Genomic DNA, 15,644 nt, shown 5'->3' with positions numbered 1-15,644 from the left:
CAATATTATGGTAAATGGTCTGATTCTCATATAGCGCTTTTCTACTCTCCCGAAGTACTCAACGCACTATATACAACATGCCTCATTCACCCATTCACACAAGCACTTCTAAACTAAACTCAAGTGCAAACTAATCTACACACACACTACATTCACACTCCGATGAACGCATCAGAGGGCAACTTGGTTCTTGCCCAAGAATATTTGACATGCAGACTGGGGAAGCCAAGGATCAAACCACCAGCCTTCCAATCAGTAGCTAATCTGCTCTACCTGAGCTACAGTCACCGCTATGTGAGCATAACTTCATGTATGAAAATCTCACATGCATAAGCTTAATGATGTGGTCCAGCATTAAAGAGGTGACAACAACAAGTCTGTAAACGCTGAAGCTGTTGAATGTTCTTTAAGAATTTCCCAGTTTAAATTCATGAAAGTTGAAGCAATGGAAATTAGTCACAAGATCCAACATTTATCAAAGAAGGCCACCTTTGGAGCGCATGTGCCACCCTTGGCAACCATCAAAAAATGGTCTTCACTTAAATTTGAACTTAAATGGAAATTTAAACTTCTGGAGGCGTGATGGCTGTTTCTGGTTTATGTCAGGTGTCGAGAGTAATCGCTGGTGGGCGTATTGAATTAGTCACTGAATGTCACATTGCAAAGTAAATGCATCTCAGTTGCACCTTCACATTTCTTTTGCATTTCATTGACAATCAGAAGACCAACTATTAGAAAAAAAACATCCACCAACTCTCAGTGAGCAGCCATGATATGTTAGAGCAGGTAAACTGATGATGTTGTTTACTATTGTGTTAGCTGGTATGTTATTCACTAACACACAGTGAAACAGAGAGCAGATGTAAGCATTTTTTTTTTTTGCTCTGACTTGCAAATTATAGGGAAGGACTTGCACTAAATTTGTAAAAGTAGCTATGAAAACACCGAACAGGAAAGGCTTGGTTTGCAAAACACAGAGGGAGTTTAACTCCTTGGTGCTATGTTACAAAGCAAATACTCAAAATTGTACTTACATAACCTGTTATTACTTCATTTTACAGAGTTAGTTAATAATTAAAAATTGTATTAATGCTTAAAGTATCTAAATATAAATATAGAAATGAATAATAAGTAACATGAATGAAATGGTTGTAAATTCCACATCATCTCAAGATGCGTTCTCTCTCCTGTACTGACAGTGATTAGGGGTTATATGTTAATATATGATCATTTCTAAGAGCTTCTTTAGTTCAGATGCTTTAATTCTTTTCTATAAACAAGAATCGTAGAAAATATATTTGGAATTTGGAAACACTGATTTTTCTGTATCAGTAATTCTGTGCCTGCATTTATTCATTGCTTTAAAAAATATTATTCTATTCATCTATTTGTGTTTGTAGCTTATAGCTTTAGTTTGTAACATTTCCTTCTAATGCTGGAACACCCTCTTACCACTGGTCCCACAACAGTCTTTATCCCCACTGCACTCTGCCATCAAATGAAACTTTGCTGATGCACCAGTTGTCACAATGGAAAAAGCATGGGCATATTTCATTGTCTTTAGAGTGAGTCACTGTGGTTATTACAGATTAGTAGGTCAACATTCTGTATTATCAGAGTGCGTGATTTATGAGAAACCCTGCTCTGTGGGGGCTGCTGGAAGCCAAGTATATTAGCAAGCTACAGCCTTTGCTAAAGGTGCTTGCCAGAAAATCAATAAGAGCCTTACTAGATCCGACACATCAGCAGGAAAGCACAGAAGAAAGGCTGAGAAATAGTGAGTCCTTGAATCTAGCTATGTTAAGATAAATTTCAGCACCACGATAAGTTATGATAGGTGTCTAAGAAGTGACGAATAATATTCATTATTAAAACAATATAAAAAAATTGTTTCATTCGTCTAAAAATGCAAGACTAAAACATTTTTGGTCTTTGGAGCACTTTGATTAATGTGTCTTTGCTGAACCAGTCACCTTTCATCCCAAACACTGCCACGACCTAAGAGTACTGAGGATCCATTGAGAGTTATCAGAAGAGATCTGGCAAATGTTTTTATTTAACATACATAAATAACAGTAAAAGTATTTTAACATCTCACATTTTGAATGACATATATAATTTATTTGTCTTTTTGTTTAAATGATTTGAACAGGGGAAATGATTTCATAAGCTCAGCAGATCTAGCTTAATGCAGCATACCTGTGTGTCAAGAGCCTATTTTCCTTACTGCTGTCATTGTCAAGGTCTGATAATCCAGCTCAGAGGCTAATCGTGTGGAGCAGTCTCTCCCACAGCTCTCTGCTATAAGCTCCTGCTCTTTGCTCATAAAGTAGATTTAATTAAACAAAAGAACGATGGCAACTTTCCAAGCCCTGTGGCTCTGATGCATGACTCTGAAGCAGTGACTGGCGCTAGTGGGGGATGTGAAGGGTCTTTTTTGTTGACGGAAGTGTTTTTTTTTTTCTGCCTTGCTGTCAGATTTTGCATTAGGAGGTTAAATGACTTATCAGGTTCTAGACTGGTGCAGTGAGGGGTGTATTTGTTTATCACAGCTGCCTTGTCCACCATTTAATACGCAATGCAAAAGTGAGTTGCTTTGTTTACATTCTTCCTGCAATTTGTCAGTACATGCATTCATCACTTCGGTTGAAAAAGATCAATTAATACGATTCAGACCAGTGTAATACTATTACCTGAAGATGGCGTGAACCATATTAGATTGTCGGCAAGTAGCTTTGTCACAACCTCTGTGTTGTGAAAATGTTTTAATTTCAGTTTGCAGTTATCTTTACTAAAGACAATCCACAGAGGGTAACTAATAAATTGATGCTGACTAATAGAATATCAGAAATATTACAACTGTAAACATCTCCTGTAATCAATGATTGTAAAATGTATCTGATTTTATATCCATCTTCGAACTAAAGTTAAGATTGCTTATGACTACTTGCGATTTCATCTCCTTGAAAATGACAAATGGCACAGGTGTTTATACACAGGAAAAATTGTATTCATTTTAGTATACATTAGTTATAAAGATAATCAGCTGCCTCCCATCAGACCATATTGTAATGGGTCTACAAGATGATCAAACAAACAGGAAGAGCAGAAGTTTATGATTATTAATTTATCCTCTGAATGGCCTTGGTAGTGACATGAAATTGCTGATTAGCATGCACAGGCAAGAAGAGCATCTTACACCTTACCTGTGATTACATCTTGTAAGCAAGACAGAGAAGAATATGGAGCATGGAAGGACATGTTGGGATTATATTAGAATACTTGAACTAACCCTAACCTTTAGATTTAAAAGGTTTTTCAGCAGATATTCTATATTCTTGATGAATTGTTCTCAGCAAATATGGGTTTTAGATGAACCTCCTGGTAGTTAGTGTTTGATCAACTTCAAAGGTAAACATCACTGATGCTGAACTCGCATCAGATCACACGAAACTGAGACTCAAATCATTTTGTGTTTAACACAATTATCAGCATCATACACTCTGCTGATGAGGTATTATTTGTTACTGTTGGTAACAAATAGGATTATCATCCTCCTGACTGAATCACGACTCACTGAACAAAAACATCTCACTGTCAGGCAAACTGAATGCATCAGTATCAGATTTTCCTCTAAGTCTAGCATTTTTTTTCCCCCATTTTTATGGCGTTATTTATCAAAGATTATGTTAATGTGTTCTCACTGGCTGTAATTTTGTTTTCAATTAATATTTCTCAGTTAGAAACAAAACACGCTCATGCAGTTTATCATATTCATCTTGCAGTGTTACTGCTGCCTACACTTTCTGAATATAAACACTTCCTTGCATGCTCTATTTGCAGTAGATGTACGCTATCAGTCTTCAGTGGTAGTTTTGGAAATTTACAAGCAATAATTATACAATTTAGTGGGACAAAATATACAAACAAGAGGGGTATTTTAAAAGCTCAGTTTCACAAGTAAAATGAAAGAGAAAAAAACAAAGTAACTGTGTTACTAGTTTATGAATTGCATGGGCATTGTTATGCATATATGACCACTGTATTAGCATAATTATGATATTCTAAATGTATATACACTAAACAGTATATGTAGTATGGGTCTAATACATTAAACCATGGATGAAGTAATTAAAACTTTGTGGTGTTTCACAGGATATGTGTGTGTTATAAACTCCCCCTCTGTCCTATATGAGACCAGCTCTCCCTGACTCTGCAGAGGCAGGCGCATTGCTGTGATTTGGTCTGCTAGGTTGCTAGTACAGACACAGTGCTTAATGTATTGGCAGCTTATGGCTTTTGTCCTCTTTAGCTGTCCATTAATGGAGCTTAGATGTGATAGGAAATGTCTTCAGAGGAGTACATTTTGAAGTAATAGCATTCCTTATAAAATGAGATTAGCTTTTTTGCAAGGTAAGCATTCTATTGCTGTTTCATGTGTAATGTATGGTCTACTGTAACAGTACTGAGCATGTTTATATTATTTTATTAAGAAGTTTAAAAATCTAAGTCTGTTTTTCAGCATTGATAGCTGATTACTGAATTTAGATCACTTAGAGTGCTATGGTATTACTCAGCATCCAAAACTGTATTGTATTGACTATAATATTTGTCTATGTGAAAACCATCAGGAATTATCATGTCTTAGTCTAAAACACATAATTTGGAACTTTTATTACTTGCAAACGTACTTAACAGGAAAAAGTCTAGACATCACACGACTGAGTTCTTCAAGTATTTTTGCTTTTTGTTGTTTTGTGCTTGTTGTTTTTCTTCAGTGTTTTTCTTTGTTTTTGCTTTTCCTTTCAGTAAAGACATAAAGCAGCCTCATTCAAGTAATTTGGCACTATTTTCAGCAAATTGTCTTTCTGAAAGCAGTTTAAAAAGAAATAAAGTCTGAGGCGAGGCTTTTGTAAAATGAGATTGATACTGATTCAACTTACATAAGCCCTTCTTTTTCTTTAACAGCTCCACTTTGTATGAAAAATAACCTTTCTGTCTAATTCAGCCTGGCCAGGTTACTTTTGACCGTGGACTCTTTTTTTTGAATGTGTATGGATGAAATGACATATAAAACACAAGATTCTGTATCATCATAACAGAAAACAGAAAAAATGCATGCACAAAAAAACTGAGTTCTGCACACAGTGGGGTAATTTACTGTGATCTTAATGCAGGATTTTAATGAGCACCTGACATGTAACAAAGTTTAGTGTTGTCAGTGCTCAGATTTAGTCTGTTGTTATTTGAGCCGATATAATTCCCTTTCTTAAACAGTGAAGGTAATGGGCTAATAATTACTTAGGCACAGTTATATATATTACAGAATAGATATCCTTTTTTTGTGTAATGTCTCAATGGGCTAGCCAAACAATTACTCAACAATTTCTTTGTTCTGCTAGTTTGGTTTTAGAGCGCTGTTTTTCTGTGGCATTGGTACACACATGGAGACATCCCACCTAAATACCAAGTACTAATTTAGTCATAAATTCCAGACAGTTTCATTTTAATTATTACTAATAATTTAAGGTATAATACTTTATTTAAGTAGGCTCTAAGTCAAGATTTTAAATCATTATGCAGGGCCATCCATATACATATCATCAGGTACTAGTCCAGAAGCTAATGAAAAAGCAGTGGTGTGAAGCATGACAAAGAAGCTAATTCATTCATGACTTTACAACTCTGGCATAATGCTTCAGTTATCTTTTTGAACAAATAAATTCTTTGGATAAGGACCATAATTAGCCTGATTACAATAGCTCTCATTTGGTATTGTGACTTTTTATCTTAATGTGTTTCCTAATTATGTTGTTTTTGTTTGATTACAGAAGGAATGGCTGTGTTTAAACTGCCAAACTCAGAGGGCTTTGTCAGGACAGCTGGGAGACTCAGGAAAAATGCCTCAACCTTCACCTCCACCTGCCAAGTCAGAAACCCAGGCCACACCAGTAACCACAAAGGCAGAGCCCAAAACCACCTCAACGAAGTCAGAGACCAGGCCTGGACCCACAAAATCACAACCCACCCCCGTGCCTGTTGAGACAGCACCAACAGTTTCAACCATAAAAGCAAATGTAGAATCAACATCTCTCAAAATGGAAACAACGCTTACAGCAGCGTCTACACATATTGAGCTTGAGACGACACCTTTACCCACCAAAGAAGAGGTTTTAAAGCAACCTTTGACAGAGGTAACACCAACGATTGACGTTCTAGATACAGATGTTACCAAGAAAGAAGAGGTACGAAAAACAGATTTCAGCACGACAAAATTACGCAAAACGGAAGAGTCTAAAACGGATCTTCATAAAGTTGAATTTGAAGCAGGAGTAGCTGAACCTTCTTCAGTTCCAGTTCCTGACGCTTCAGTTGTCTCTGCGTCCCCTGTCACTCCAGAGGTTGCAGTAGCTCAAGTTATTCCAGAGGCTCAGACAAAACAAGAGCTGTCAGTTGCAGAGAGGATTATTAAGGTGGTAGACACTGATGATCGCACCATCCTGACAGACTCATCAAAATCTTTGCAGCAAATTATGGTGCAACCAGAGTCAAAAGAACAGCAGCAGGTGGTTATGGAAGGAGATGCAGTCACAGTAACTGACAGCAAAGAATTTGCTGATGACTCTGCTGACAAAATTACCAACATCCTCTCAACCATTGAGTCGCAACCAGTCTCTCCAAAAAGAAAAGTAAGAGTTTATCCTGTTTGTTGAAAAAAAATCTAGATTATCTAAAAGAGATAAAAAATTAAACAACAAGAGCTTTTCTCTCTGTTCTTTAGTCTTGGCTATACTTTACCTATATAAGATTAGATGTATTTTTATATTCAAAGCACATCAGATTCCAAACTCTTGTTTTGCTAATCTTGAAAACTTTGACTTTTATCTTTCAAATTATAAGAACGTTAAAGTTGTTCACATCAGTGATGGCATTTTTATGAGTATATGGAGTAATATGGAAATTTGTACATTACAGCTCCATTTGGTTACACTGATTAACTCAAAAGGGGACAGAATCTTGTTAAGCTTGTTGGTGTGTCTTCTGCAGTAAGTTAGCTCATGACAGATCTTGGGTTCCACAGCATTAAGAGTCAACTTCATTTATTAAAGAAATGTAATCACAGGCACACTGATATGTCTTCCTTTTCACAATTTTAGGATGAAGATGAAGACAAAGAGTTCAGTAAGAAACGAAAAGACTCTCTTTCCACTGCGGAGGTGCCTAAAGATGTCCCTGTAACAGCTACTAAGCCCAAATCCAAACCAGAGGGTCATGATGAAGAGCAACCTCAGATTTTACCCATATTACATGAATTGAATGATGAAATAGTGAGTGGTGCAAGCAAAGATGGTACAGATTCTTCTATACCAGCAAAGGAGGAGATAAATGCTAAAAGAAGGCGTCTGAGTTTCCAAGCAATGGATGAAAGCAGTGAAAGTGAACTCACACCCTCACCATCACCTAAAGTCCAGAGAAGGAGACTAAAGGTGAGCAATATTTCATCCAGCAGTGAGGACATCAAAACTGAGAGTGCTGACTCCTCTGTGGAAGACGAAGAGTTCATCCGCAAGCAGATAATGGGTATGGGTGATGAAGAAGAAATGTCTGTATCAGAAGATGAGAAAGAAAAGAATTTGGAGAATGTACAAGCTATAAAGGATACTGACGTTGATAATACATTGGTGACAGTCAAACCACTTTCTAGAAAAGGTAGCACAGATAATGAAGACAGCCCAGCCAGGAACAAAGCAGTCCCAAAAACTGACAGCATGACTGCTCAAAGCGTGCCTGAAACATTACCCAGAACTACTTTCAAGAAAGCAATTCCAGTCATGAGACAAAGACAAAGCACAGATGAAGAAATAGAAAGCATCACAGAATCTGTGTCAAAGGGTTCATCTAGTGTTCAAGCATCCAGTTTTACTCCAGAATCTTCACCTACATCAGCCTCCTCCCTGGAAGAGGATAGTGATAGCAGCCCTAGTCGCAGGAAACCCAGTGGGGACAAACAGTATCGCAAAGGTAAGCACAGGCAACCAACTCAGCCTCTTCCTACCATCGAAGACTCCTCTGAGGAAGAGAAGATGGGACCCCATGGACAACTACTGTCCCCACACAAAGATTCTTCCTCCACAGAGGATCTGAAAGAAGTCACAGTTATAAAGGAAACTCATAGAACATCTGGCTCTGAGTATTCTGCCAGTATAGAATCAGAATCAGAAGCCACTCAAGCTGTACAGAGAGGACGTAAACCTTCACCAACAGTCATACCATACACCCTTTCTGATCCATTTATAGAAAAGGACAGTGTGACAAAATCATTAAAGAGTGCAGAAGAAGCATACGAGGAAATTATTCAGAAGACTAAAGCTATTCCAGGAGACAGTCCACCTGATATTGAGCCACTCTATGGCGGGATGGCAATAGAGGACTATCTTTATGAATCCTTAGTTGAGGAACCTGAAATTAAAATGAGTGAATCTCGGGAAGAACCCAAAAATGATACTGGCTCAGATTCTCTCAAAAAACTCAGGTCTCCTGAGGAGGTTTATGAGGAGATGATGCAAAAGAAGAGAGAGTTGATGATGATAGAGCATGAATTTCAGCAGGCACAAAATGCCATGGAATCTTCTGCCTCAAGCGCTTCACAGGTCACTTGCCCTCCCTCATTTGCTGAAACTTGTGTAGTGACTATAGAAGAGACATACCCAACTGAAAAACTTGAAATGCCTCTTACAGAAACTGAAACTTTAAGTGACATGTCAGTAAAGAAAAAGAAGCGACCAGCCCCTCCACGCCCTTCTGAGCCCCCAAAGCGTCCTGACATAACTGTTGTCCCTAGTACTCCTAGTGGGGCTATAAGTTTTGTTAGGCCTATGATTCAACAAGATCCTGCATTAAGGAAAGCATTGTTCCCTATACCAGACCTCAAGATTACTCAGTGTTCATCTGGGGAAGAAGAGGATGACAGTCTTGCAGATGACTATGGCATTGGTATTTCCTCTGACATTACCCCCAGTGATGACTCTGAGACCAAAGAAGAACCATGCATAAGCCCATCTTTGTCTGAAACTGTTGAGATGGATCCTATATGTGTAGTCTGTGAAATTCCAGAGCCAAAACCTATTCCAACTCCAATATCAGCTCCAGAACTAACTACAACACCTTCTCCTGTATCACCAGTGTCACCTCCAACCTCACCAGCTAGTGCAGATTCCAGTTTGGCCTCTAATGCTACATCTTCATCTCCATTCCAGGCTCAAACACCTCTTTCATCAGATTCAACTCCACTGTCTACACCAACACCTTCTGCTTCATTTAAAACACAATCACCTCCAGAGATCTCCTCACCACTGCCTGCCACAGATGCAGGAGTACAATCTAATGAAAACTCAGTCTCTTCTTCTCCAGTTACAGTTATAGTTACAATACCAGATGTTGTGTCTGATCCATCCAAAGTGCAAACAGCTACAGCCATTCAAGTTCAGACTTCTACAGTAGAAGCCATAACTGCATCACCTGTTGTGGTACAAATGCCAGACTTGGTTTCATCTCCATCTCAGGTTCCTGACAACATTCCAGCTATTTCACAGGTCTCAGCACCAAGTCCAGCACCTTCTGTTGTCTCCATTCATTCTACAACCCTAGTAGCAGCCCGACCTGTTGCAGTCTCGGCTCCAACACCTGCCATTCTTTCCACTTCTGTCACTCTAGTTTCATGTCCTGAACCAGTCATAGTGCAGATGCCTGACCTTGTTTCAACCACAGCTCCCATACCAACACATCCCCCATTACCAGTCTCAGCACTTGTTACTACCCCAACTCAAGCTGAAACTAAAGTGGTACACTCAGTCCCTGTACAATCAGCCATCCCATCAGTCAGTCCAGTGGTAGTCCCACCTCTGGCTCAAACCGCCCAGATGCCTTCAGCAGCAACAGCTTCAACTACTATAGTCAAAAAGAAGGTCCCGCCTCCTCCCCCCCCTCGATCTACTTCGGTATCATTACCTGAAACTAATAAAGATGTTCCTTTTGTAAAACCTGTTGAGCATGCCACTCGGACTACATCACCTATGGGAACCACAGCTGTTGGACAGCCAATGCAATCTGTTGTTGTGGATATCCAACCAAGAATGGAAGCCATGAAATCAGATGGTGGAGTTGTACCTCAGTTAGTAACACCAAATAGACAGGGGCATGTAGTTATCATTGTCCCCAGTGTAGAGAACAAAGCTTTGATTGAACAAGCCAGAAACCAAGGTATACCTAGCACAGGGCCAATATCTTTCATTGCTTCTGCTCCATATGGTAGCCAAGTAGCCCCACATTCTGCTTCAGATGTGTGCAGTACAGATATATCTTCACTTCCTACTAAGGTGGCAACAGTGCAGGAAGTTGTAGCTCCACCCATTTCACCTAAAGTTATAGACACAGTAGAAGTACCCATTACAGTTTCTAGTCCAACACCTCCATCCACTTTACCCAAACCAACTGTTCCAAAGCAATCAGTTCCCACTCCAGTGACAACTGCTAAAGCAAATTTCACACCAGTTTTTTCTGCAGCTTCTATTCCTAGTCAGACTACCAAGCCTCCTCCACCCATACCACCTAAACCTGTATCAATTCCAGCTGGACTGGTTTTCAGTCATAAACCAGGAGAGAGTGTCAAGCCACCTCCTGTAGCTCCCAAAGCGGCAACCCTCCCCAGGACAAAAGAACCTCCAAAGGCTCTATCACTTAGTCTGACAAGACCTGTGGAGTCTAAGTTGGGTACAACATCTCCTAAATCACCTGTATCTCCTAGACATGCGAAATGTTTACAAACCTATGTAGTGATAACGCTTCCATCAGAACCTGGTTCACCAACAGAGTCCATAACTGTCCAAGCACCTGTAAGAAGAGGGTCCATCCCTTCCACAAAAGTGTCAGGAATACGGACAACACCATCAGAGCAGAAAGCACCCATTGAAGTATTCTCAGCACAGGCTACAGTAAGGAGAGCCTCGGTCCCTACTGTAAGGCTTCCACCTCCAATATCTGTAGCTTCAGCTGTCCCTGAACAAATGACAACTTCTGAGGTAGTAGTTTCTGAAGTCCAAGCTAAAACAGACACTATGCCATCTGTAATGCTGTCATCGCTTCCTGTAGTTGATATCGTAACATTGCCATCAGCCCAGGAAACTTCTGTCCAAGCACATACTGTGCCTTTTCCAATTAAGAAACCATTTGTGCACCAGGAGCAATCAATGACTCCACCACTGTCACAACCTAAAACACTGTCTGAGGTCATCACAGTGTCCCCAGAGCCAAAAATTCTCATTCATCCAGTCCAAGCCACAATTACAGAGATCATAACAGTTCCATCAGAAAGTTTAAGTGAAGCACTGGTTCCTCAGGCTCCCAAACCAACCATACCTGTCCAGCCAGAGCCTCTGATTGAAGTTGTTTCTACTTCATTGCAGCCTGGAGTATCTTTTGACAAACCTGTAGCCCAAGATAGACCATCTGCAACTGTTTTTGATGCACAAGCTGCAGCCCAAATTGAAATGCCACATACAGACGAGGATGTACCTACTGATGTCGTTGTTGCAGAAGCAATTTCATTAAGATCACTGATACCAGGTGTTCAGCAAATCCCTGTTGAGCATCCACTTACAGTATCTGAAGCAATGACTCATTCGAAAGATCAAGAATTGGCCACAGGTTTTAACTATAGCTGGACCATTTCTGAACCCTCACCTGTTCTACAAACTATTCAACCTTCAGAAGTTCTGCCTGCAGTGACAGAACATCTGCCTACTCAGCAACCACTTCTTGTAGCTGAAGGGGTTTCCCTCCCTACCAAGTCTGATGTACTCACAGAAGTTATTACAACTGATGCAGCTGTTAGAATACCAGAGATAGCAATGGTACATCCATTACCGCATCATCAACCTGTGGTAAGTGAAATTACCCCTGTTGAGTTAATGCCATTAACTATAGACGATAAGAAGATATCTCCTACAGCTGCTGAGGAAACACCATCACCTCTTATCATGGAAGTTGAACACATAGTTACACATCCAAATATACCTCCTCATATATATATTCCAAAGGTCTGTGAAGGAATAACATCCTCAGTTATGACACATTCAGTGCCACCACTGGCATTGCAACCTCAATTTGAGCCTCCTACACAAATTATAACTAAGGATGCTGATCTCATAGCTTCTTCAATATCATCATCCATGATACAACCTCAGGCTGGGCCTGGAATGCCAGTTATGACAACTGAGGAAACCACCCATAAGAGGAGGACATCCATATCTTCCATAGTACAGCCAACATATGCCACAACTGAAAGGTTTACTTGTCCTACAGAGTATGAAATGCCCAGACAAGTGGTTACAGCTGAAGCCTTTGCTGCCACCAGAAGAGAATCCATAACCATGCAGCAACCATACCAATTAGCACAGGTAGTAAACCTGCCAGCTGAAAAAGATGTTTCTAATGATGGTTATGCTGTTCAGCTCCCCTACAGAAGAGAATCTATTCCAGAACGCCAACCACATGTATTGACTTATTCATCAGAATATGATCACCCTGTGGAGCTAATAACCACTGAGGAATACACCGCAAGGACCTCACGGCCCACAGTGCAAGACATTCCACAGAATGTTTCTCCAGTCACCATCACTAAAATTCAGCAAGAGTCTATTGAAAGCCAGGAGATAAGAGGAGCAGAAAAGGTGGTCTCTAGTATGAGCCATATGTATTCATCTTCAATTTCCACCTCAGGCCAGCCACCTGAAAGCCTTCCTAGCCTAGTTACTCAAGTAGTTACCACTGAGGTCCAGAGGACCACTGTTTCTGTTGTCCATGAAAGACTTCCACAGGTCCCTCCACCTAGTGTAGCAATAACTATACAACCAGACATTGCTAAAGTCCAACCTGTACCCAAACAGAATGGTAAAATATATCCTGGTGATGTTATTGATTTACGTACAATGAAGGTTGGTATAAAGATGACTGAGCAAGGCATGGACCTGACTCCGCCTGAATCAAGTCGACAGTCTTTTTCAAGTGACTCTAGTGGCCGTCAAATTACAGCAGTACAGCCGGAGATAGTAAATCTTAGTCCAGCAATTACCCCAGCAACCACACTGTCTGTTGTCACTGACAGCATCACAATTGTCACATGCACAGCTACTATTGCTTCATATAGCAACACTCCAGCAGAGAAACCGCTTGATTTGCAAGGTCCCGTTACATCATTGCCACTATCCCTCACAACATACAAACCATTTGAGCCCTTAGCACAGATCGTATACAGACCTGTTAGCACCCAACCCATGCTGAGTGCTGTAGCATCCACAGCTCAAGATATACCAATTAATCTTTCCTTTGAAGCTCTTGTGTCCTCTGGAGCAAAACAGCCATTGACGTCAGTCCCCACACTTCTCAGCAATGGAGGGCCTGTCCTTTCTCTAGAGGCCACAGAGGCCATGGATCTGACAAACTACAAACCAATGAGAGCTGTGGTAGCATTGTCTGGTACAAGTCCAGGAGTGGTGACCACTGTTGTAGAGGATGATGGGACCCCAATGGACCTTACAGCAGGAAGGCATAGTGTTTGCTGTGATGTAATTTACAAGCTACCATTCACGGGATCATGCAGAACACAGCCTCCAGTTACAAGCCAGCCTGATAACCGTTTTGGCTACAGAGATGACCACTATCAATATGATAATGCTGGACTGTATAGTATCAAAGGAACTAATGGCATAAAAGCATCAGTGTCTGAAACCAACTTGACAGAGGCAGGACTGTTTTCCATGGTTCCTAAAAGTGACTATGACTACCTCAGTGGCTCTTCAGATGGCGCTATAGACCTCACTGCAGCTAAACTTTCTGCTGGTGAGTATGAGAGTACTTCTGCATGGTTTGTCTTTTTTACTTCCGTGTTTTCTTTTTTTGAGAGGGGGGAGTGGGCTTCCATTGGCTTGAATCAAGCTTTTAAAATGTCTCTGCATGACATATAGTATGTTTTTACAGTTCAGTTCTTTCTGAAGATAAACATACTTATTTTTCCTGGAAGTTTATTATTTCATGTTTGCTTGCATACTGTTTCCAAAAAAGTTAGGACACTAGCTTTACTTTGTTGTCTGGGTCAACTTTGTTAGTGAGAGACAGAGGGAGGCGCTAAAAGGTTGCTCCAATGGAGAAAAACACAAACACAGTTTACAGTTAATAGCTTACTTACAACTGGGCTACACTGCCCATGAGGCTACATTCTTTAGGGCTATGCCTGTAACACTCTGCCTATTGCCTTCACATTATATAACTTTTTAAAATATTTCGCCGCATCATTATACGAGCTGCAAGTAGGGGTGACATGGGCTGCGAGATTGAGACAGAGGAATTAGAGCCTCTTAATACGTGTTTCGTTTGGGTTTCCACCAGGGTGGAATTACCACAAATAGAGAGGGGACAACATAACGTATGAAACAGGAAAAGATCGCCGTGTAATCCCTTTAATTCAACAAAGTAACTGTATTCTGAATACCACCTTTTTAAACGGTAACTGTAACGGAATACAGTTACTCATATTTTGTATTTTAAATACGTAACGCCGGTACATGTATTCCGTTACTCACCAGCACTGCATATATGCCAATTTTAAATTTAATGCCAGCAACATGCTTTATAAAAGCTGGAAGGACATAGTTTGAGGAATATCTCATAACAAATTAGGAAAATTATTATTCGATCAGGGTAAAAAAGATAACTACCAACTGTGGTATATAATATCATTAGAAGATTCTGATAATTTGAGAAAAATTGACAATAAATGCCCTTTATCTTTAAGACAGAAATAGACAAAGAACATACAAAGATGTGTTCTGTAATTTCACAAATTAAAAAAATATTTTGATTCATAGATTCAGTTCCATTTTATTATACTTATATAGCGCCAAATCACAATAGTTACCTCCAAGTGCTTTATATTGTAAGGTAAAGACAATAATACAGAGAAAACAGAGAAAACCCAAACAATTATATGAATATCTATAAGCAAGTGCGTCAGTGGGAAGGAAAAACTGTCTTTTAACAGGAAGAAATCTGCAGCAGAACCAGGTTGAGGGAGAGGCAGCCATCTGTCCCGATCACTGGGGGGTCAAGCGAGAAAGAGATTAATAATAACTAATGTGTATAGACACATGGTGAGTAAAAAGATGAGTAAAGAAAGACACTCAATGCATCATGGGAAGCCCCTAGCAGCCTAGACATTGCACCGTAACTAAGGGAAGATTCAGCGTCCAGCCCTAACTATATGCTTTATCAAAAAGAAAAGTAAGCCTAATCTTAAAAGTAGAGAGCGTTTCTGTCTCCTGAAGATGTTGTGTACTCTAGGCTAAAGCAGCCATTGACCACCTGGCTTGTTTTCAGCAGACACATGACAATCTGAATAGTTATAGGTTCCACTGATGCACATAGCATGGAAAACTTAATTTTTTCGAGGCACCATTAATGCTGAACAATGATTCTGTCAGTGAGAAGCTTGGTTATATCAGCAAGATAATGGAAAATTCTGTGCGTATTACAAAGAGTCCAAGCCTGCTGCCTGAAGGCAAGACCCGTCACCCTTTAGCACATAATAAAAT

At 39.9% G+C, this 15,644-nt stretch overlaps 1 protein-coding gene across 1 annotated transcript in view; it reads left to right on the top strand.

The window, feature by feature from the left end:
- Positions 1-15,644, top strand: part of pclob (piccolo presynaptic cytomatrix protein b) — a 61,528-nt gene that overhangs the window by 23,686 nt on the left and 22,198 nt on the right. The window contains 2 exon segments of the mRNA XM_040025552.1: positions 5,832-6,689; positions 7,158-13,896. Of these exon segments, the coding sequence (XP_039881486.1) occupies positions 5,832-6,689; positions 7,158-13,896 (7,597 nt within the window).

This window comes from Simochromis diagramma, unplaced genomic scaffold (genome assembly GCF_900408965.1).
Source record: "Simochromis diagramma unplaced genomic scaffold, fSimDia1.1 OVJJ01000293.1, whole genome shotgun sequence".
Classification (NCBI taxonomy): domain Eukaryota; kingdom Metazoa; phylum Chordata; class Actinopteri; order Cichliformes; family Cichlidae; genus Simochromis; species Simochromis diagramma.
This window is presented reverse-complemented; position numbering and strand designations above follow the sequence as displayed.